Below are 22,371 nucleotides of genomic sequence, written 5' to 3'. Positions count from 1 at the left end.
ACTGCAGGAGAGAAACACAAAAGATAAGTTAGCGTTCGGCAAGGCGACAGGGAAATAACGAGAGTTTCACCAGGGTGACTGGAGCAACGATCAAGCGAAGGTGGTCTGTTGAGCCGGGGTTGAAATACTGATCTTGATTGAAGATGGGAGGCAGGTGCGTGCGGCGGGAGAAGGTGATGGTGGAATGAAAACCAGGTGCGCTCAATCAGCTGGCAGCAGTAGTGGGAGGAGAGAGGGGAAAAACAACAGAAACACGAGGCAGGGCCAACAGAGAAACTGACAGTGGGAAAAACCAAATAGGAAATAGTAAACAAAAACAAAAACTCACAGCCAGTCGGCCCCAACCAGCACAGTTAGTCTACATCCGCAATCTTCCACTTCCGGGATCGCTCAGTTGATGCCGGAAATCTCGCTGTATGTCGCTTCTTTTCGGCTGGATGTCCGTTACCTTCCTCTTTCTTTGTGTTGGCGTTCTAAACTCTGGTGGATTTCTGAGGACTATGGTTAACTGCTCCTCAGATCTCTGCAGGGTAAATCCAGACAGCTAGCTAGACTATCTGTCCAATCTGAGGTTTCTGTTGCGCGACTAAAACAACTTTTAAACGTACACATGTTCCACCAAAACAAGTCCATTGTCGAGGCTATTCTGCAGCGACAACGGGACTCCGTGTTGCGCTTAGTGCCGCCCATGACTATTGTGATTGGTTTAAAGCAGGGGTCACCAACACAGTGCCCGCGGGCACCAGGTAGCCCCCAAGGACCACATGAGTAGCCCTCAGGCCTGTTCTAAAAATGAAAATTGAATATTGACATTATCTGTTTCCCACCTTGTTAAGTCATTGTTGATAATTATTGATAATGAGAAATCATTAACGCGATCAGTGTCTTCACATAGATGACTATCATTAATCATTAATAATCATATATAACTAAAGATAAACTGAGCAAATTTGTTATTTCAGAAGAGTGTATCAAACTGGTAGCCCTTCGTATGACTCAGTACCCATGAAGTAGCTCTCAGTTTCAAAAAGGTTGGTGACCCCTGGTTTAAAGACATGCCATTAAACCAGAGCACGTTTTTCTCCCATCCCCGAATGCTATGTGGAGTAGCCAGACCCTCCTTCAGGGCGCTTTGGAGTATCTATGTAAACATAGATACATAGTAAATTCCACACTAAAAAGTTAAAAATAATCTTAATCATGGCCCCAGATCATGTCACCCAAGGCTTCAAGCAATGACACTGAGGACAACAAGCATGTAAAGTGAGTTATTTGCTGAACTAGTGATATACTTTTAGGATAAAAGCAGTTTTAAGGAAGATGGGTTAATTCTTCTAAGAAAATAATTGATGATTGGCAGCATTGGTAGTCAGTGATCTGAGGATACGTCTAGAGCTGACCCAAAAAAGATTGAATTATTTTAAAATCTCATCCAAAACCAACTCAAAGTGTATTTTTCTGATTCATGATATTATTGTCACATCATCCCTTTCTTTCTTCTATATATCTTTTAGAGCCATCTAGTGGTCATACTTTGCATTTGTTACTTTGCCAAAGAGTGCCTTTATATACTCATGTATATGTTACACATACTTATGTTGATTTGACCCTGTCAGAGGAGGAAAGTAACGAATTACAACTACTCACGTAACTGTTATAGAGTAGTTTTTTTGTGTAAAGTACCGTCAACAAACTAAATGTCTTTGTGCCCTTATCAAATCACAAAAGACTGCAATTTAGTATAAAACGTATAAATAACATATGAAATAAGTGTAAATATATATAAGTATAAATAAGTATATCTCCCCTGCTGTTAAAAAGTAACTACATAACGATTAATCTGAGTAAATTTAAAATCAGATGCTTTTTACTTTTACTTGAGTAGATTTTTATATGGGTAATTTTACTTGTACTTATGTGAATGTTTATCAAAGTAATAGTACTTTTACTTAAGTAAAATATTGTTGTACTCTTTCCACCTCTGGATCCACTGTACCTGAAGCTGACATTTGATGTGACTGCATGGAGCTAAATAAAGGCAGTCTTGCCCATACTTATTATCAATCAATTTAGTATACATTATGGACTTCTGGACGATTGTGGGTTTCTGTTGTGGATTTTTTTCCTGTTTTATTGTGTTTATTTGTTCTGTTTCCTTGTAGTTTCACGTCTCATTTTTTCTGTCTTCTGTGTTTTACCCAGTGTCTGTTTCATGCTTAGTTTCCTGTTTTATTTTGTAGTCTCCCTGTTTCTCCCATGTTGTCTTGTTTTACTTCCTGTCTTGTGTTTTCCCGCCTTTGTGATTGTCTGCCCCACCCTGATGACTTTCACCTCTCCCCAGCCCTTGAGTCACCTGTCCCTTGTTTCACCCTCGTTTACATGTGTATTTAGTCTGTGTGCTTTCTGTGTCTGTTGTTGGTTTGTCGTCATTTGTTGTCAGTCTGTAACATGTTCCGTCCTGGGTCTAGTTGTAGTTTTTCGTGTTCCTGGGTTTTCCTTTTCCTTCCGTGTTCCTGTTCTTTTCCTGTGTTTTTGGAATATCACCTGGTTACGTGTTTGTAAGTCGCTTTGTGTTTAGTCCATTAAATAATTATTTCGAACTGCTGCTCCCTCCTTGCCTTCCAGCACTTGGGTCCAAGCCAAAAACCTGGCAGTCTTTGGTATTCATTTCAGTTATCCTGGACCATAACAGAGTGACTTATTAACTTATGATTGCTGTGTGGCACTTTGGTGAATGTCTTTCAGAAGAGAAAGATTATCTGAAATACAACTAGTTAAGATTAAAAAAAGGTTTGGGTTAAAACACCGGCCCCCTTAAGTAGTACTTCAAGGACAGTAACAACTGTTTCCTGGTTGAAAGTCTTGTTTTCCCTAAACTTTTTCCAGGACACGAACACAGCTCCCCCGCTTGAACGTCATGCATTTTGTGGCCTCAAGTGGCAATTACGGACAGGTTAACGGCCATAATAAATTGACAGTGAAGCTTTGTCCAAAAATAGATTCAACTTTATTGTTAGATTCAACTTTATTGTCATTGTGCAGATTACAAGTACAAAGACAATGAAATGCAGTTTGCAAGTGCAAAAAGAGTAGAAAAGTGCAATGTGATATACCAAGTATAGACAGGTGGTGCATAGACAGGACAAGAAATATAGTGCAGTGTAGACAGTGGTATACAGTTGGTTTACAGAAGGTGGTTTAGAATAATATAAATTAAATATAAATATGTGCAGTGTATTAGCAGTTACCTTATAAGAGCAGAATAAATATGGCTATGTAATATGAACAATGTATGAACAACATGTACAGATATGTGCAATGTAGTAGCAGTAACATTATAATAGTAAGAATAATATATATGCAGTGTATTAACAGAATATATTATAAGAAAAACAGAATAAATATGGATATTCAGTATGAACCATATATAGATATGTACAGTAACAGTACCATTGTAGTGCAGAAACGGTAACATAAGAGTAGTGAGAATAAGTGTATGTGCAGGATGAATAGTATGAAGAGCAGTAGAATATGGCAATGTATAAGTGTAGTTACAGTATGTACATTTGGTGGCTTAGTTGTTTGGTTGTCACCGGGATGCAGAGCTAGGGTTCAGACTAATCATTCCCTATTTGCTGCATGGTGCACCATATTTACTTTGGGCCATTTTGTTAAAATGTCCGAAAAGTCAGTGTGAAGTTTATACTTCCACAAGACAATGTTTTACTTTTGATCAATACGAATACTACAACATGTGTTTTCTGAAGTTTTTGAAATGTGTGGATGTATTACTATCTATTGAGCAGCGTAATGAGTGTTTATCATTGTAGAGAATGATGAATGAGGACTAAACACAGTTCATGTTTTTGAAATGTGTGGATGTATTACTATCTATTGAGCAGCGTAATGAGTGTTTATCATTGTAGAGAATGATGAATGAGGACTAAACACAGTTCTGTGATTAATGGAATCAGTGCAAAATAACAGCGTCTCTGAGGGACTGACAGTAAAACCTGACGTTCACAGTTGATATTTTAAATGTTTCTCATTCTACAATTTCAAATTCTCCGCTCAATTCCTCAATTAACTATCGCTGTGCTCCATCAATTTTATTAGCAAAGTAATCTGGATCATAGTGACTTTGATCCCTTAACATAACGACCATCTCCCACTGCTCGTGGGACTCTCTGCTTCCCTCTCTCCCTTGTGTGACTGAAAAAATAACGCTCTGCAGATCTGGAGAAGCAACACTCCCTATCATCCTGGTAAACTGCTCCGCCAGCTGTGGATCAACTGTTGAAGGAGGACTGGACTTCTTTTTCACTGCAAGGAAAATTGGAATCACAATTAGGACACATGTTGAAGAATTGTGACCAACAGATGTAGTGAGCTGTACATTTTACACTTGAAAAATAAACTTGCTCTCTGGTGGACAAAGTATGTAATGGTGACACTGTTTCCAAAACCCAACCTGACCCCAATAATCACCTCCCTGAAAAGTGATACGGAGAGAAGGGAAAGAGAGGAATAGAAAGTCTTCATGTTGTGGATAAGTGAGAGACAGTGTGTGTGTGTGGAGCAGGGCTAGAAGGGGGGCACGGGGTGGCACCGCCCCCCTCCCAAATCCATTTGTCTAGAGTGCTGTCAATCTGACAATTGTGATTTCCTTTGGATCAGAGTCCTTTCACTTGGCTGCCTGTTCTGCCAATCTCCCCAGCCCTTGTCACATGACCAATGAATGTACCATGGAACCAGCACTGGAATTGTTTTTTTTAAAAGTCTGAGCCTATAGAAAATGTGTATTGTCCCCCCGGGACCCCCTTGAATGATTATTGGTCCCCCCTGTGCCACCCCACTTATAATCGCCCCTCTGTGTGTTTGTGTAGATAGAAGAAGGGAGGTGAAACTGAAACGTCTATGTGAAAGTCTCTGGTTTATCAGTGAGAGACACCCAGAGTCACAGCGGACTCATAAATGGGTCCAACGCATCTGCTGTATGAAATAACCTGAAACATATTTTGGGCATTTCTGTTCTGAAATTTCTTGTTACTAATATATCAGCTCAGCTGATCTATTGGTGTCTCTGTAGTGAATTTACCTAAGTTTGATACCAGAAATCAAAGGTGTAAATTTGGGTTCAACATTGGGGGGGTTGAGATCTCCACTTTTACACCTTTTCTGCATCAAGCTATGGTGCAAATGTCTTTATTTATGTAAAGGAAATTTTTTTTGGGGGGGGGGTTGCATTGGCCAGTTTTGATTGTGTGTAAGGTAAATTACACTTATGCCAGAAATAATAAGCCTTACCACATTTAAGCAGACATATTGTTGCACAGGATACAATAGTGATTATAAACACAATGCAGATGACTCCAACGATTACTGTCAGCATTTTCCAAAAGACACTCAGGTGGTAAAGAAGGTTACTGCCGTCAAGAGTAGTCCCATCTGAAAGGAAAGAAGATCCTGAAAACCCATTCTGACCACTCTGTCCAAAACTAAGGTTAGAAACGATCAGACGTCAAAAATCAGGACCAAAGTACCATGAAGTTACCAATTCCAAACACCAATACTAACTAAAACTTCACATTGACTATTACCTAAGAAAATGTACTTAGATTTTCAAACAATATCAACAAAAATATAGACAGACAGCGAGTGAAGGGGAGAGGTGATGATGTCACACAGACGACCAGCGATGTCCGCTCAGAACAGCATATGGATGAAAGTTATCATCCCTTAAAGGACAATTCCGGCGCAAAACGAACCTAGGGGTTATTAACTGTTGTGTACCTACTCTGTCGCTCTCTGGGACATGTTAACGTTAGCATAATTAGGGTAAACAGATAGTTTATTAAAAAGATCAGACCAGTCATGACTAGTCGAACCCCGTGCAACGTGGAATTCCCATACTGTCTATGGAGATTCCACGTTGCACGGCGTTCGACTAGTCATGACTGGTTTCCAAGATGGCTCCCCGCAAGTAAACATGAACGCGACTGTCTTTATAATCTATCTTTTTAATAAACTATCTGTACACCTACAACGTTGTCAATGCTTCGGTTCACATTTAGGGACCCTAATTATGCTAACGTTAAAGTGTGGTGATGTTTCGAGCCTTTTTAGTGGTATTAAATAGCGATTTCATTTGAGTGTCCCCATGCCCTAGATACTAGCATTGTAAGCTAACCAGCGGTCCGCGGTAGCCCCGTTAAAGCTCCAAACTCATTCGATTAGCATGAAAACATGTCCCAGAGAGCGACAGAGTAGGTACACAACAGTTAATAACCCCAAGGTTCGTTTTGCGCCGGAATTGTCCTTTAAATCAGTGGTTCCCAACCTGGGGTCCGGGGACCCCTAAGGGGGGCGGCAAAGATCACAGGGGGTGCGCAAGTCTTTATCTGGTTTGAGGTTGAGGTAAAAAAAAAAAATATTTGCACATGTTAAACAAATTATGATAATACACTAGAATATATAATGTATACAAAAGTCTGTATAAAGACTATATATTTTTGTTCTCGCTTAAACTTGTAGGCAGGCTACTTAGTAGGCCAAACCTCCGGGACCTCTTAACCTGGGACCCTGCTGTCATCAGGTCAGCTGCTAGCTGATAGCTGCTAGCTGCTAGCTGCTATCTGCTATCTGCTAGCTGCTATCTTCTAGCTGCTAGCTGCTATCTGCTATCTGCTAGCTGCTATCTTCTAGCTGCTAGCTGCTATCTGCTATCATCCTCGTTTTTCCTGCCGCCACGGCATCACTATTTTATGAACGAAACATGGCGGAGAAACGTAAAAGTGCTGATAACTCCTCTGTATCAAAAAAGAAAGTAAGGGAAAGTTACCTCACCTTCGTTTTCGGAGGGGGGGCTCAGCTTTTCTTAGATATAAGTAGGGGGGGGCGCCAAGGAAAAAAGGTTGGGAACCACTGCTTTAAATCATATATAAGTCTGTAAATTGTGTGCAAGGTTGAAACTGCAGGCTAGTAAATGCTCTGTTTTTGGTTCACTTCCTCTATTTGGGTCGGACTGTGTTCTCACCTGAATTGAACTGAACTCTAGTTCCCTTGGAAGCGAACCGAGACCCCCGTTTTCAAGCGGACCAGAGTTTGTTTGTTTGGTCCGCACCAGAGTTCAGATGAACCAACCGGACTATCAGACCAAACGCTCCAGGTTTCGTTTTAAACGGACCAAACAAGGTAGGTGTGAAAGCAACCTTAGTTGCCTAACGTCAAAAAAGACCTTACCCCAAAAGACAGTGATGTTGTGACTTCCTGTTTGTACTGTGCAGCCGTATGTGTCGGTGTCTCGGCTCTGGGAGATCTCAGCTGTCAGTCGGAGGATCACAGATCCGTCTTCAGCAGGCATCGGTCCAGTTACGATGATCCATCTGGCCCTGGAAGCCCCATTTCCAATCAGATGCACTGAGCTAACTGATTTGTCAGTACTTGTCACATGACACCTCAGCAGTGCCTGGTCTGTGTCAACAATGGGCTTGGCAAATACACGTAGCTCTGCAGAGAAATAAAAAGGAATCAAAGATTGTGATCAGAAGTACATTTCCAGAATAATTGCTTGACATTGCCTCACCTTCCACTCTCTGTGTGTTGCCATTCTCAAAATTCCGTTGCTAATGGAAACAACAAACTTCGAGCAAGCTACATGCTTAAAATGGCAAGTTTTGTAGAATATTTTGGATCGTGCAACAAGGCAGGCTTGCTTGGTTCTTGCAAGGAATGATGGTAAAGATTTACAAAGAATATGTTTACAGCATTTCCTCTCTAACTGGGACGTTTTGGGACCAATTGGTGGGATTGCTTTGGATGAAGTACACAGGGCGATACACTGGTAAGAGCAGAGGTTTAACCATGTATCCAACTAATTGAAATAGCTCACGTTACTGTATTGTGTCAACAGTTAACTTCACTTAATATTGCATGTGGTGTTTTCTTTTGCGGGGTGCAAAGGTTCCACCAAAACAAGTTCCTTCCCGAGACTATTTTGCAGAGCCACTGTCGATGGGACGGGAGCTTAGCGCCGCCCAAAACAATTGTGATCAGTTTAATGAAATGCCAACAACCCAGAGCGTTTTTTCTCCTATCCCAAAATGTATCTGCGGTGTAGCCAGACCTTACTCCACCGTGCTGTGAAGATAGGACTGGCAATGCGAGACTAGGGTAAAGAGGTCCCACCATCGAATGGATGAGCTGCTACTATGTAAGCGTGAAAGTGACCGGTGGTCAGCCAGCGGGATCTACGGTTCTACGGAGAAGCTATCTAGCTGTCTTCTGAGCTGCCATTTCTTCTCCCAGCTGAGAAGTCTCCCTACGGTGGGGAGTGAGGCGGACTCGCGGAGGGACCGACCAGTCTGCTTAAAGCAACTAACCAGCGGATGACAGCATTTCTCGTAACGACGTTTTTATGCATAAATATGCAATTTAAAATTCAATACTTTTGGTAAGAAATTAACTACAACACATGTAGCTATGCATATTCCACATTTAATACTAATGACTCCATTCTGGGAAATTGTATTGTTAGGAGGATAACCCCTTGAGATGAAGCATCTCGTTTTCGAGCGGGTCCTCAAACACAAAATAAAAACAAGTCAGAGACAATAAAAAAATGTCTAGTACTACAGCCACTAACCCTGTTAAGCAGTATGAACATGGGAGGATTGGGAGTAAGAGTGGAGTGTATTTGAGTTTCCTATTCCCCCAGGCAGTGTGTGTGTGTGTGTGTGTGTGTGTGTGTGTGTGTGTGTGTGTGTGTGTGTGTGTGTGTGTGTGTGTGTGTGTACCCTGTTTCAGCTCTCACCTGTTTCCTGGTGTATTGGTCTTAACTGAATTTTCTGGATCATCTGTGGACATTCCTCTTTAATGAAATGTCTATAGGCATTATTCATTGCTATCTGTTTGTTCCAGCGTTGTTCCACTGGTATTGCAGAGGGAGACTGGGACGTCCATCTCTGAGATTCAGGGTCAAAGGTTATGAAGTCCATCCCATCTACTGCCCAGGCTTCAAAAGCAAACACCATCTCATTGGCTGACAGGATGCAGCCTCGCCGCCGCTGTACAACATCTGTACAGGAAGACAGCAAGATTAACTTATGGTTTTGGGTCAGGCAGCCCTTATCAACATGTCACAAAAAACAAACATTATGAAAACTTACACGCTGTGCTGTTCATAAATCTTGGAATCTCGTAGAGAGACGCTATGATATTATGACTCGATTCATCACAGTTTTCAGGTAACTTTTGGGACTCCAGGGTAGGTTTGAGTTGTTCTCTTTTAGTCACGGTGTCACAGTAAGAGATGGGAACTCCATCAAATACAGTTAGTTGTTCAAATAAAGGTCGATCTCCAGGCTGCACACGTCCAGTAGACAAGAACTTCAGAGAGTGGGACCCTGAAAAAGAAAAGACATTTAAAGGGTCAAACTCCCTGGGTTTATAGCGTCAGATTAATGTATTATGCAAATTATAGTATTTCATACGCACAGATATTAACTGCCACAACTGCCACTGGACTGAATTTTTATGATTGCTCATACTGTACTTAGGTTTGTGGTCAAGACCACATATAAACAACCACATTTACAACAACAACACCGGATCTATACAAAGTCAGCGAGATAGTTTGTTCAGCAGTGCTATGGCAGAAGCGACAAAACTTCTGCCAAAGCAAGAACTTCTACACCTCTGAGTCCTGTATCTGCGGCCAGATGGCAGCAGTGCAAAGTGTGGATATGGAGGGTGGTTGTCATTGGCAATGGTGAGGGCAAGGCTTGTGATGGCTCCATTGTTCCATTCGTTATGAGTCGGCGATAAATCCAAGACCAAACACAGTTGAGTTCAAGCCAACAACTTTGTCAAAATCCAGCATCAACTATAACTTCAGCATCTATTTAAAAGATTTTCACTTCAGGCTGCTCTGAGGACCGTCCACTGGATTGTAGTGTGAGACCATTCATTGGCTGTATATAAACATGGACGTCTTGATTTCCTCCCACTGTACAAAAGTAAAAGTATCCCAGATACAGTCGCTGCCATTTTGTAATTTTGGAGCCAGAGTCTGCGCAGTAGAGATCATGGGCGATTTTAGACCCTTTTTAGGGGGGCTCAAGCTCATTAAGCGCTGAGTCCCCCTAAAGGTCTGATCCTAGAATGGCCCCTGGTAGAGATGGGTCCAACGTATCTGCTGTATGAAATAACTTGAATCATATTTCATCAGCAGTCATGATACTTTTCCCGTCTAAAGTCTTTTTTTTCCTGCGTATGTTAATACACTGTTGGAACTGTGCCATTAGGTTTCTGGTTTGCATGTCAATGTTTAGAAGTCAGGCCAAAGACTAACCAAGTTACTACGAAGCATATAAACACTGATGCATTTTCAAAACTACTCAACTAATTACAACAATGTCATCTTTAAATGCATTTAATGCGTACATTTACCCATCCACTTCAATCAAGTGCTACAATTTATGCCAAATGACATGAAATTAAACAGGAGTCAAGTAGTAAAGTTGTTTCCTTTTGATTATCATTATTATTACTATTATTATTATAATTATTATTATTATAATTATTATTATTATAATTATAGCCTTTATTTATCCAGGGACGGCCATTGACAGCAAGTTCTCTTTTCCAATGATGCCCTAATTCCAGCACAAATAAAAAGGAATAAAACCAATCTCAAAAATGTCAGTACAAATAAATGATATGATCATAAAATAATCTGATCATAAACAATACCCACATTACAATATGTAAAAAAAAACATTAATGAAAGAACATTCGCAAAATAACAGTACATAGAAACATTAAAATCAAATGAGAATCACTGATTTGGCGAATAAAAGGCTACAGCAGGCCTATCACGTCAACAGAAGTCTGATGCAGTTTTGACTGAGGTAAAAGTCCTGCTTTTTAATGTTAAGGTCCTACTCTAAGATCGACAAATCTGAAAAAAACGAATTAATCTCTTATCTACTGCTACTCCATCACATAGGAGTAGATCAAGTACATGACTTGACTACGTATATGGTTTTATTTTAACTTAAAAATGGAAGAAATTGTTGAGTTTGTTCCTGTCAACAAAATCACCACAGCAACCCCGGCTTGGTGTTCTGCAGTCTCTGCTCTACTGCAACAGTTGCTACCACTGCTGCAATTGCTACCAAATTCAGCAGTAGGACAGATGAAATGCTACTTACCACACGTAATAGTTGACATCAGTAAACATGGAATCAAAAGTTGAATCCACTTCATCTTGGAGCATTATCATCAAGAGTGTAAGCAGCAATCCTTTAGAGTGGCTGTGATTAAAAAGCTAACCCTGCTACACTGACAAACTGGATGAACAAGACCTCACATGACAACTAGCTCAGGCTCCCATTGCATTTAGCAATAGTAACTAGCACCCTGTGTCATATCACAACATTGAACAGGATAATACAGGATAATAATTATTTTGCCCTGCAGGTTCAGAACATCTTTAAAAAGAACTTGTCAGCAGGCTTTCAACTTTTCTGTTGATCTTAAGAGTCTCTAGCAGATGGAAGATGTTTCTCTATGAATTGTATTTATGAAAAAAATTACACAAAAAAATCTGAATGAAAAAAAAAAATCAGAGACGGTTGGATGAGTTTATGAAATAAAACAGGATGGGATGCAATCTGCGCGTGATGTGTAAGAAAATGTTTTAGCAGACAAAACGTTTAAACAGCTTAAACAGCTTTGCCTCAACCATTGTGTTGTAGTATGAAACTGTTGTAAACCTTCTACACTGACAAACTGGATGAACAAGACTTCACGTTGCCCAGCCCACATTGTTCAACCTACTGACAAGCTGGCATGGGGGAAATCCAAACATGTTGTCTAACAATTACCCCCCTGCTATGTCCTATCACAAATCTGAACAGGATAATACGGTCCATGCACAATTAAGTTGCCCTGCAGGTCCTACAGTCAGGCTCACACAGTCTGTCAAACACTTTGGTTCAGAACATCTTTAAAAAGCACCTGTCAGTGGGCCTTGAACTTTGCCTTGGATATTAACAGTCTCCAGCAGACGGAAGATGTCTCTCTATGAATTGTATAATTGTATAACTACACTGAAAAACACGACATAACTGTAGATGTTGGAGTTTGTGAAATTAAAAAAAAAGTCTGTGATTCTAACAAAATGTTTTAGTGAAATATTTTAAGGGAGATCAGTTGATTCCTTAAAGAAAATAATTTGATGATTGATATAGTTAGTTAGTTAGTTAGTTAGTTTCATGCCAAACACAAGGCCCATCCCATATGGCATATCAATGGCAGTGATCTGAGGAAATGTTTAAATCTGACCCAAAATAAATTTAATTATTTTAATATCTCATCCAAAACCACTTTGAAGTGTATTTTCTGATGAGTGGTCTGGTACCAAAATCCTATCTTGTTTTTCATATTATTGTCACATTAGCCTTTTCTTTCTTATATATCTCTTATAGAGCCATCTGGTGGTCATACTTTGTGCATACTGCATTTGTTACCTGTGAGTGGGCTCCTTGCTTGGTGTTTGCAATCATCTTGTCTCTACTAAAAGGGTAAACTGTACTGAGGGCTCCTGAAGAAGGAAGGAAGCTACGCATGGGTTGTTACTCAGCTCTACTTTAACTTGTTTGTCTTTCAGAAGATAAAGATTGTCTGGATTATTTGAAATAATGAAACATAAAAAGCACTTTACACTTAGGAGATTAATGTATTGTCATTGTTTAAATTAATTCAAGCAACCTCCATTAAAATGTTGACGAAATGAAAGAGGGAACACTAAGCAATTGATTTGTTTTATTGTACAAAATATGTCAGACATCACTTTAAAAAAATATATATAATATAATATAGCTATATATATATATATAAATGAAACTTTTTCCAAAAGTATTCCCTATTTGCTGCATGGTGCACCATATTTACTTTGGACCATTTTATTAAACTTTCTGAAATGTCAATGTGAAGTTTATACTTCCACAATGCAATGCTTCAATATGAAAATTATTACAAAAGTCATTGCACCTATCCAATTATTGGACAAAACAATTATGAGTTCTGACATTTTTGAAATGTTTCAATATAATACTAAATATTGAGCAGACTACTGAGTGGTTACTCTGTAGGGAATGATGAATAATGAATGAACACAGTTCAGTGATTAATGGATTCAGTGCCAAATAGCTGAATTCAGACGATGTGTCTCTGAGGGACTGACAGTAAAACCTGATCACAGTTGATATTTTAAATGTTTCTGGTTCTACAATTTTAAATTCCTGCTCAATTCCTAAATTCACTACGGATGTGCCCCATCAATTTGATGAGCAAAGTAATCTGGATCATAGTAACTTTGATCCCTTAACACAACGCTCATCCCCCACCGGTTCTGTAACTCTCTGTTTGGCTCTGTACCCCGTGTGAATGAATAAATTACATTGTGCAGATCTGGAGAAGCGTTACTCTCCATGATCCAGGTAAACTGCTCCAGCAGCTGTGGATCAACTCTTGAAGGAGGACTGGACTTCTTTTTCACTGCAAGGAAAATTGGAATTACAATTAGGACACATTGGCAGTTCCATCTCATTTAGCAAAGACTTTATTTAACACAGGTTCTCTACTGTGAGTTAAATACAGAGAGCCAAATGTGATTTCTAAAGACTTTTCTTTATGCATATAGTTATCAGCATAGCACAAATAACAGCAGGTAATGAGTCAGGAAAAGACTTTCACTGAGTACTTACATTGTATTTTAATTTTTTAATCTTTAATGTGCTGTGCATATAGCCTGCATCTGTTTGCATCTGATGAGAACAAATACCCAAACACATAATACAACGAAACTACTTTGATACGTCATTATATTTGATTAACACTGATATAATGTAAGCCCAACAGATGTAGTGAGCTGTACATTTTACTATAGAAAAATAAACTTACTTTCTGGTGGACAAAGTATGTAATCGTGACACCCAACCTGACCCCAATAATCACCTTCATGAAAAGAGATAGAGAGAGAGAGAGAGAGAGAGTGTGTGTGTTCTTGTTTAACTATATTTGTGGGGTCCAAAAACCGGGAGTCCAGTATACTTGTGGGGTCCCGACAGCTTTGTGGGGCCAAAATGCTGGACCCCACAACTTTAAAGGTCTGTTTGAGGGTTAAGACTTGGTTTTAGGATTAGGGTTAGAATTAGGTTATGGTTAGGGTGAGGGTAAGGGTTAAGGTTAGGCATATAGTTATGATGGTCAAGGTTAGGGTAAGGGGCTAGGGAATGCATTATGTCAATGACGGGTCCCCACAAAGATAGTGAAATGCACTGTGTGTGTGGGCTTGTTTAACTATATTTGTGGGGTCCAAAAATCGGGAGTCAGTCGGGAGATGGTTAAAGTGAGGGTAAAGGTGCTTACACACCAACCAGACGGCCGACCGTCGGCAGAAAAGCCAGTCGGACTGATCAGTCGGGTCCCCAAGGTCCAAAAAAATGCCTCAAAACACACTGAGGCGACGCCGACTTGAGCGTATGTTCTGCACGTTGGCGAAACGTAATACGTCTCGATAACAGCAGGCGGCGCTGGGTGAGTCCCGACTGCCCTGTCTCCGACTGAGCATGTTGGGTAGACCAAAATAAAGGCCGACAGCTCCTCCGACGGACGACGGCACGAACACACCGAGCAGACTCGAGTCACCGACCTCGCCAGACAATCGGGTTGGTGTGTCAGCTCTCTAAGGGTTAACACTGCAGACTGGAGTCACAGCCGACTCAACGCATCTGCTGTTTGAAATTACCTTAAACATATTTTTGGCCTTTCTGTTCTTACATTTCTTGTTACTTATACATCAGCTCAGTGGATTGATAAAGGGAAAAATAAGTCTTACCACATTTAAGCAGACATATTGTTGCACAGGATATAATAGTGATTATAAACACAATGCAGATGACTCCAAAGATTACTGTCAGCATTTTCCAAGGGACTCTCGAGTGGTAAAGAAGGGTTCTGCCGTCAAGAGTAGTTCCATCTGAAAGAAAAGAAATTTCTGAAAACCCATTCAGACCACTCTGTTTAAAACTAATGATCAGACGTCAAAAATCAGGACCTGAGTTTTGATTCAGAAGTCTCACTGAATATACTGTAAATGAATGGACTCCTGTAAACTTTCATCACAAATCAACAAAAGGTTTGTGAGAGATCAAGATCACAGTAAAAAAAAAACAGACCTTACTTTACATTTCACTAAAGGACGCACTAATTCCTAATTGCATTAACATAAATTGTTATCCACCTTCAAACACCAGTACTAACTAAAACTTCAACCTTCTCTACTAGCTCAGATATTTTATTTGAAATGTTTAAAGTGTTTTAGTGTCCTAACTCCACAAGTTGGGGTGGCAGTAGCTCAGTCCATAGGGAGCTGGGTTGGGAACCGGAGGGTCATATTAGGCTTATTATAAAAGGTCTCACCCCAAAAAACAGTGATGTTGTGACTTCCTGTTTGTACTGTGCAGCCGTATGTGTCGTCTTCTCGGCTCAGGGAGATCTCAGCTGTCAGTCGGAGGATCACAGATCCGTCTTCAGCAGGCATCGGTCCAGTTACAATGATCCAACTGGCCCTGGAAGCCCCATTTCCAATCAGATGCACCGAGCTAACTGATTTGTCAGTACTCGTCACATGACACCTCAGCAGAGCCTGGTCCGTGTCAACAATGGGCTTGGCAAATACACGTAGCTCTGCAGAGAAATAAACAAGTATCAAAGATCGTGGTCAGGGTAAAGGGGTTACGCCATCCAATGAATGAAAAGCTTTTACCCTACACAAGTGTGAAAGTTCATTCTTTACAAAAAAATCTTGACTCAAGGTCCTCTTTTTTCTGCAGGTTTTGTCCACTTGAATCATGCTAATCAGTTGGTCTTCATGCACAATGTTAGATACTGCCACTTTACTAAGCTACTTTGCAGATACATATACTAAACATGGAACTAACAAGCAAATATAATAATATAACAATGTGTGATGTTCCAGCTCTTACCTGTTTCCTGCTGTATTGGTCTTAACTGAATTTTCTGGATCATCTGTGGACATTCCACTCTGATGAAGTGTCTATAGGCATAATTCATTAATGTATTCTTGTTCCAGCGTTGTTCCACTGGTATTGCAGAGGGAGACTGGGACGTCCATCTCTGAGATTCAGGGTCAAAGGTTATGAAGTCCATCCCATCTACTGCCCAGGCTTCAAGAGCAAACATCATCCCATTGGCTGACAGGATGCAGCCTCGCCGCCGCTGTACAACATCTGTACAGGAAGACAGCAAGATTAACTTCTGGTTTTGGTGCACATTATCAATATGTCACAAAAACAAACATTATGAAAACTTACACACTGTGCTGTTCATAAATCTTGAAATATCGTTGAGAGAGTCTATGATATTAAGACTCGCTTCATCACAGTTTTCAGGTAACTTTTGGGACTCCAGGGTAGGTTTGAGTTGTTCTCTTTTCGTCACGGTGTCACAGTAAGAGATGGGAACTCCATCAAATACAGTTAGTTGTTCAACTAAAGGTCGATCTCCAGGCTTTGCCCATCCTGTAGACAAGAACTTCAGAGAGTGGAAACCTGAAAAAGAAATACATTTAAAAGGGCCAAAACTCACACTCTGGGTTTATGGGCCCATCTTTATGTCATATGCAAATTATAATACCCTCGTACAACAGTTAGAGACTGCCACTGGCACGATATAAGTCTTTGCGCACTAATTCGACAACCGAGAGTTGTACAGGCAGCTGCAAGCGAGAAACAAATCACATGAGAGGCAAGGAATGGCTCCTGTCTAGAACTAAGCAGCAAGCGCACAGATAAGCCTTTTTTCTTCAAGAGCTAAGATTATCTTAAAGCAATGAAACTGGACTGATGGTTTATGATTGATCATACTATGTGCTCAGGTTTGTAGTTAAGATCATATATTAGGAATCAAAGACAAATCCAAGACCAAACACAGTTGAGTTCAGACAGGAGACTAAGTCAAATTAGTCAAAATCCAGTATCAACTATAACTACAGCATCTATTTAGGGGCTGAGCAGCGAAGATGCGTGGACCCTATTGTTTTTGCCAGTATTATTCTTCTTCTTCCTAAGAAATCCATGTTCCCATGTATGAAAACTCCCCAAACTTTGCACACATTAGTCATGTCCCAAAACGGTCCGACTTGTATGCTAATTGTCCTGATGGTGGCACTACAGCAGCCATCTAAAATCCTAAACTTTTAAAATTCATAACAAATCAACCGTACATGCTACAACGTTGCAACTTACGTCCAACTGTAGCCCCAATAGAGCAGAAACTATTCTCTGCTTTTACCCGGTAGCAATTTTGAAGTCCACCACTCTACCTTTTGCAAAAACATTTCTTAAACCTATCTCCTCCCACATTTGTGGGTCTATTGACACCAAACTTCGAAAACTTAATCTCCAGAAAAATAGTATTCAGATTTTGGATAAATCAAAAATTGAGCCCACAGTACATTAAAACTTTTCACTACAGTAGTGTTAACAAATACTGCAATTTCTTCCAAAGTAAATCTTTGATGTTTACAGAAAAAAAACATTCAGAGGTCACTGTAGATTTAATGTGCAAAATTTCAGAATTTTATCTCAAAAAGTGAATTAAAGCAATGTTTGAATTGTGTCCTCATCTACGCCATGCAGTCAATGCAAAACAGAGCAACTTTAAACATAAGGTTGTGACATAGATCTTTGTGAAGATAAATTACAAGCATTTGTATGTTGTCTAGACAAAGTAAACTAATTCTCAGTTTTTTCTAATGAGAAATTGATTTTTTAGTAGTTCAAAATTCAGCATTTTCAGCAGTCCTGCCTATTGTCTATTAAATATTGTGAAGCTCGTAGAGTCATCATTTAGCTCACTGGGATCACTACTTGATTTCAGACCCGAAGGTTGTGAGTTCAAGTTCACAGTGATACAAGGTAGTCATCATTTACCCAATCAGCCATTGCGCTTAGGACACCTTTCATGCTTGTTTTAGATGTGTCTCTGCATCAACACACCTGATTCAAATTAACAATCAGTTCACCTGTCTGAAATGATCAGCTCATTAGTTTGTGTCCTAAAATATACCACAGTATACTCTGCTTTTATGCTGCATGGATCAGAGACACATAGGTTTCTTAGAAGAGCTGTAGCTTAACAACGTTGATACTGGTTTTCAGAGCGAGAGGTTCAGAGTTCAAACACTTACGCGCCACTCACCATCCCTCACTCAAACAATAGGCTTGTTTTTTGGGCATAATCAACGTGATGAGCAGGAATGTTTGGCACTACTGCTGACAGAACACTTTCTCCTCTTCTCCATCCACTGCTTTTTCCGTTTCCTCCTCAAAATGCTCGGCCCCGACCATTGCTGCGGAGCAGCTATAATTTAAATAGTTTTACTTCAGGCTGCTCTGAGGAAAGTCCACGATTGGATTATATAGTGAGACAGGTACATGACATTACCAGTGGTTTTGTGTGATATAATGATGTAGTGGACAGATTGTAAAGTCAAACCTGGTCAAATAATGTAGCTCTGATCACAAAGAAATGCATGAGCTCTTCAGAGGTTTGAAGAACCCTGTCTCCCAATGGATTGATATTAAGATGCTTTTACCGTGTAAAGTCTTTGTCCCTGTGTATGTTAATACTTTGTTGGAACTGTGCCATTAGGTTTCTGGTCTGCATACCAATGTGTAGAAGTCAGGCCAAAGACTAACCAAGTTACTGATGCATGTAAGCACACTGGTGCATTCTCAAAACTACTCAACTAATTTGAACAATGCCATGCTCAAATGCATTTAATGCATACATTTACCCATCCACTTCAATCAAGTGCTAATCTTTTATGCAATATATATTGCAAATTAAACAGGAATCAAGTTTTTGCAGTAGTATTGCAGTTGTTTCCTCATGATGATCATATAGCAGGTTATTCAAATCAACAGAAGTCTGATTTCTACCGAAGTAAAAGTCCTGCTTTTAAAACTTGAAGGTCCTACTCTGAGATCAATTTGAACCTACAATAAAAAAACATCACCAATGTAAAACTGCTGTTCTTTAGTTTAGTTTTCTTTATAGTGGCAAAACAAGGTGTTTACTCAACAACACTATTAGTCTCTAAGTAATCTTTATCTGCATAATCTAATAAAACAACTTCTGCCATCATAAAAATGCAAATGAAATGTTACGGAGTAGAAGACACAGTACTTAGTTATGTTTTACCTTAACTCGACTTAAAAATGAAAGAAAATGAAAAAAAGTAGTTTGTTCCTATCAACAAAATCACAACACCAAGCCGAGGTTGGTGTTGTGCAGTCTTTGTTCTGCTGCTGCAGTTCTGTCTGAACACATTGCGCCTAATAATTCAGCAGTAGCATTGATGAAATGTTACTTACCACATGTAATAGTTGACATCAGTAAACATGGAATTAAAAGTTGAATCCACTTCATCTTGGAGCATTATCATCATCAATTAATTAGAGTAGCTGGATAAACCGCTCTGACACATGCTCAGGCCTGCATTGTTCAACCAACTGACATGCAGGTAAAGGGGAAGTCCAAACATTTTTTCCATAGCAACGACCACCCTACCATGTCCTATCACAACATTGGACAGGATAATACAGGATAATTATTTTGTTCAGCAGGTTCAGAACATCTTTAAAATGCACTTGTGTGCCTTGAACTTCTCTGTGGATATTAACAGTCTCCAGCAGATGGAAGATGTTTCTCTATGAATTGTGTTCATGAAAGAGAATTACACCTGGTAAACCTGACTATCATAAATGGTTAGATGTTGGAGTTTGTGAAATTTAAAAAAAAGGATTTGGATGCAATCTGCTTGTGATTCTAAAAACAGCTTAAACAGCTGTGCCTCCCCCATTGTGTTGTAGTATGAAACAGTTGGATTAAATAACAAAATGTATCATTTCTACTATAATACAGTATGTACCTCTAATTTAACCAACCATGTGTAGTATTATTTAAGTTGTGCTTTAAGTTGAGAAAGCAAGTTTATAGTTTAGAAAAGTTTAGATGGCATGTGCACTGTAGTATGATAACGATCTATCTGTAAACATGGAGGCATTTTTTATCATTAATGATCTAAACAGTCATCTCGCACACACATAGTGTTGGATTTCTCAACAGTACCAACCAAGCCCAAACCTGCATTATAACTTTAAAGATCAGATGACGCTGGCTGTGGTCACAGTAGTCTGATTTTGAATGGATGTGTTGCCCTGATACGGGTGTGTTTTGAATGAAGTCGTTGGGGGAAAAAAAACGGTTTGTGTTTCGGAAGATTGAATGTGCAGCTGCAGTTTTGGTTACCTGCTAACCTGTTTAGTTTCACTTTTCATCTGTAGAACCCTGCAAAGAAAATACTATCTCCCTTCTCTGATTAGTGCCAAACTAGCTATGTCATTAAGTTTGTTATTACAATGTGTGCCTAAGTGATATTTTTGAGCCCTGGGCCTTAAAGTGACTATTTGTAACTTTCAGTTTGTGTTGATTCTAACGGCCGCTTTGGAAAAAAGTGATAGTGTTTTTACCACACCTGCTGTCGTAAATATCTTTTCTTTACGGTGCTTTATTGCCCACTGTAGATTACTGAGTTATGCTGCGTTCTATTTACCTCGGAACTCGGAAGCCGTAACTGGGAATGACCCGAGTTGAATGCGTTCTATTTAAAAGTCGGATTTTCATTGTTTTCATTAGCTCTAGCCCAGTTAGCTATTGTTAGCAATACCAGTTGATAACAACGCATTACGCCGTTTTTTGTGCATGCAAACAGCGTAACAACATGTCCACAGATAGAAGTTGGACATGCCTGTGTGAACGACTGATTTAGTGACACAAATAAGACAGAAGTGCTTATAACTTTATGTTACTGCAGCTTTTCACAACTGTTGATACAAGGGGCAGCCATGTTGGATTTTGAACTCGGGCTACTGCAAGGTTGTCCGAGTTCCGAGCTCGTAAATCCGAGGTCAGGGGGCGTGTTTCCGACTTTGACCTCGTTAAAACCGAGTTCCGAGGTAAACATGGATGTATTAAGAGAACTGGATACAGTGTTCGGCGGGAAGCCCCGTACGTTCCAATGAGAGTGCTCAAAAGCGCATAAAGCAAACATGGAGCTCGGCTCTTCCGCATTGTTGGCCCATAACGCTGGTTGGCTCACGATGGGCATGCGCACTAGCAACAATTTGTTTGCGTTGTCGTAGCAACCGGTAGCAACATGCGCGTTCATGAGCTTCTCTGTCGTGTCTCTTACAAGTGGCGACCTCATGAACTCGCCGTTTTCATTGTCTAAAATATTCACTAACGTTAAACACTATGTTTTCGTTGTTCCCGATCGTTTACATGCTTAGCTAAATAAATGATAGATGTATTTAGCTAGACAACCAAGGAGATTTAATAATTGTTGTGCTACTAGCTAGCTACCTACTAACTAGCGCTAACTAGCTGTTAGCCTGCAGTTTCGTGAACAGAGCTCATCCATGGCTTCAGCTCTCATCCATGTTACAAGCTTTACAGCATACAGCCCTCGGATGTATTATATGAGAGAACCAAGGCGATGTAATCACTATGTCTGTAGTAACGTTATGTAGGCATATAACTAGCTATGTATAGATCTTAATACAGCCATGCTAGCTACCCCTGATGTTAGCAACTAGCTAGCTAGCCGATAGCCCGCCAGTTTGGGAAACGCTAATGACGTTACATCCACGTAGCTAACAGGCTTTACAGCAGCTACATACATACATCCCTGGGATGTATCATGACTTCATAAGATAATACCATGGACGTATAGAACACATGGTGAATTACAACCATTAGCTATATCCATTATTACAGCTAGCTACATGAGCTCGGGAGAACAGTCATGTGAGCGGGCGGGCGCAGTCCCGCGGCTCTACTCGCGTCCACTATGCACGTTCATCATGCCAAATTTAATAATTCTGGATTCGCTTCTAGTGAATGTTAAAAATGTTAAAAATGTAACATTTTAAACAAGGACCCTTTCAGTGTTCGGGCTGGTAAGTTGATATACCCAGAAACAAATTATCCGCTGAAATATAGACGTTTCTTTCGCCATGCAAAGTCTATGTGAAAAGTCTTTCTGGGCCATGGGGTGCAGTACCACCGTTATCCGCTAAGCCCATGGTGGCTTTTAGACTCGGCGCTCTTCCTGGGGGCTTGGAGGTAAATAGAACGCGGCATTAGCGTTACCGGGAGGTCATATAGTCACGTTACAGATGCGTCGTTGCATTTCAAGTGTTGCATACGGTAACT

The 22,371-nt window shown here is 40.1% G+C and overlaps 1 protein-coding gene across 3 annotated transcripts in view; it reads right to left on the bottom strand.

The window, feature by feature from the left end:
* Positions 1 to 19,616, bottom strand: part of LOC116065808 — a 28,577-nt gene extending 8,961 nt beyond the window's left edge. Inside the window, exons 1-3 of one of the 3 annotated variants that reach the window (XM_035994991.1) lie at positions 19,470 to 19,616; positions 16,404 to 16,640; positions 8,813 to 9,076 (exon numbers count right to left, since the gene is read on the bottom strand). In XM_035994991.1, the coding sequence (XP_035850884.1) occupies positions 8,813 to 9,076; positions 16,404 to 16,640; positions 19,470 to 19,524 (556 nt within the window). In that variant the 5' untranslated portion in view covers positions 19,525 to 19,616. Of the gene's footprint in view, positions 1 to 8,812; positions 9,077 to 9,167; positions 9,405 to 11,213; positions 11,413 to 16,403; positions 16,641 to 19,469 lie in introns of those variants that run through there. The other 2 variants (XM_035994990.1, XM_035994989.1) reach the window with 2 other exon arrangements.
* Positions 19,617 to 22,371: the final 2,755 nt, after the last annotated feature.

The sequence above is a fragment of the Sander lucioperca genome, chromosome 18 (assembly GCF_008315115.2).
Source record: "Sander lucioperca isolate FBNREF2018 chromosome 18, SLUC_FBN_1.2, whole genome shotgun sequence".
Lineage (NCBI taxonomy): Eukaryota > Metazoa > Chordata > Actinopteri > Perciformes > Percidae > Sander > Sander lucioperca.
Note: the sequence above shows the minus strand (reverse complement) of the source record. Positions and strands in the feature narration are given on the sequence as shown.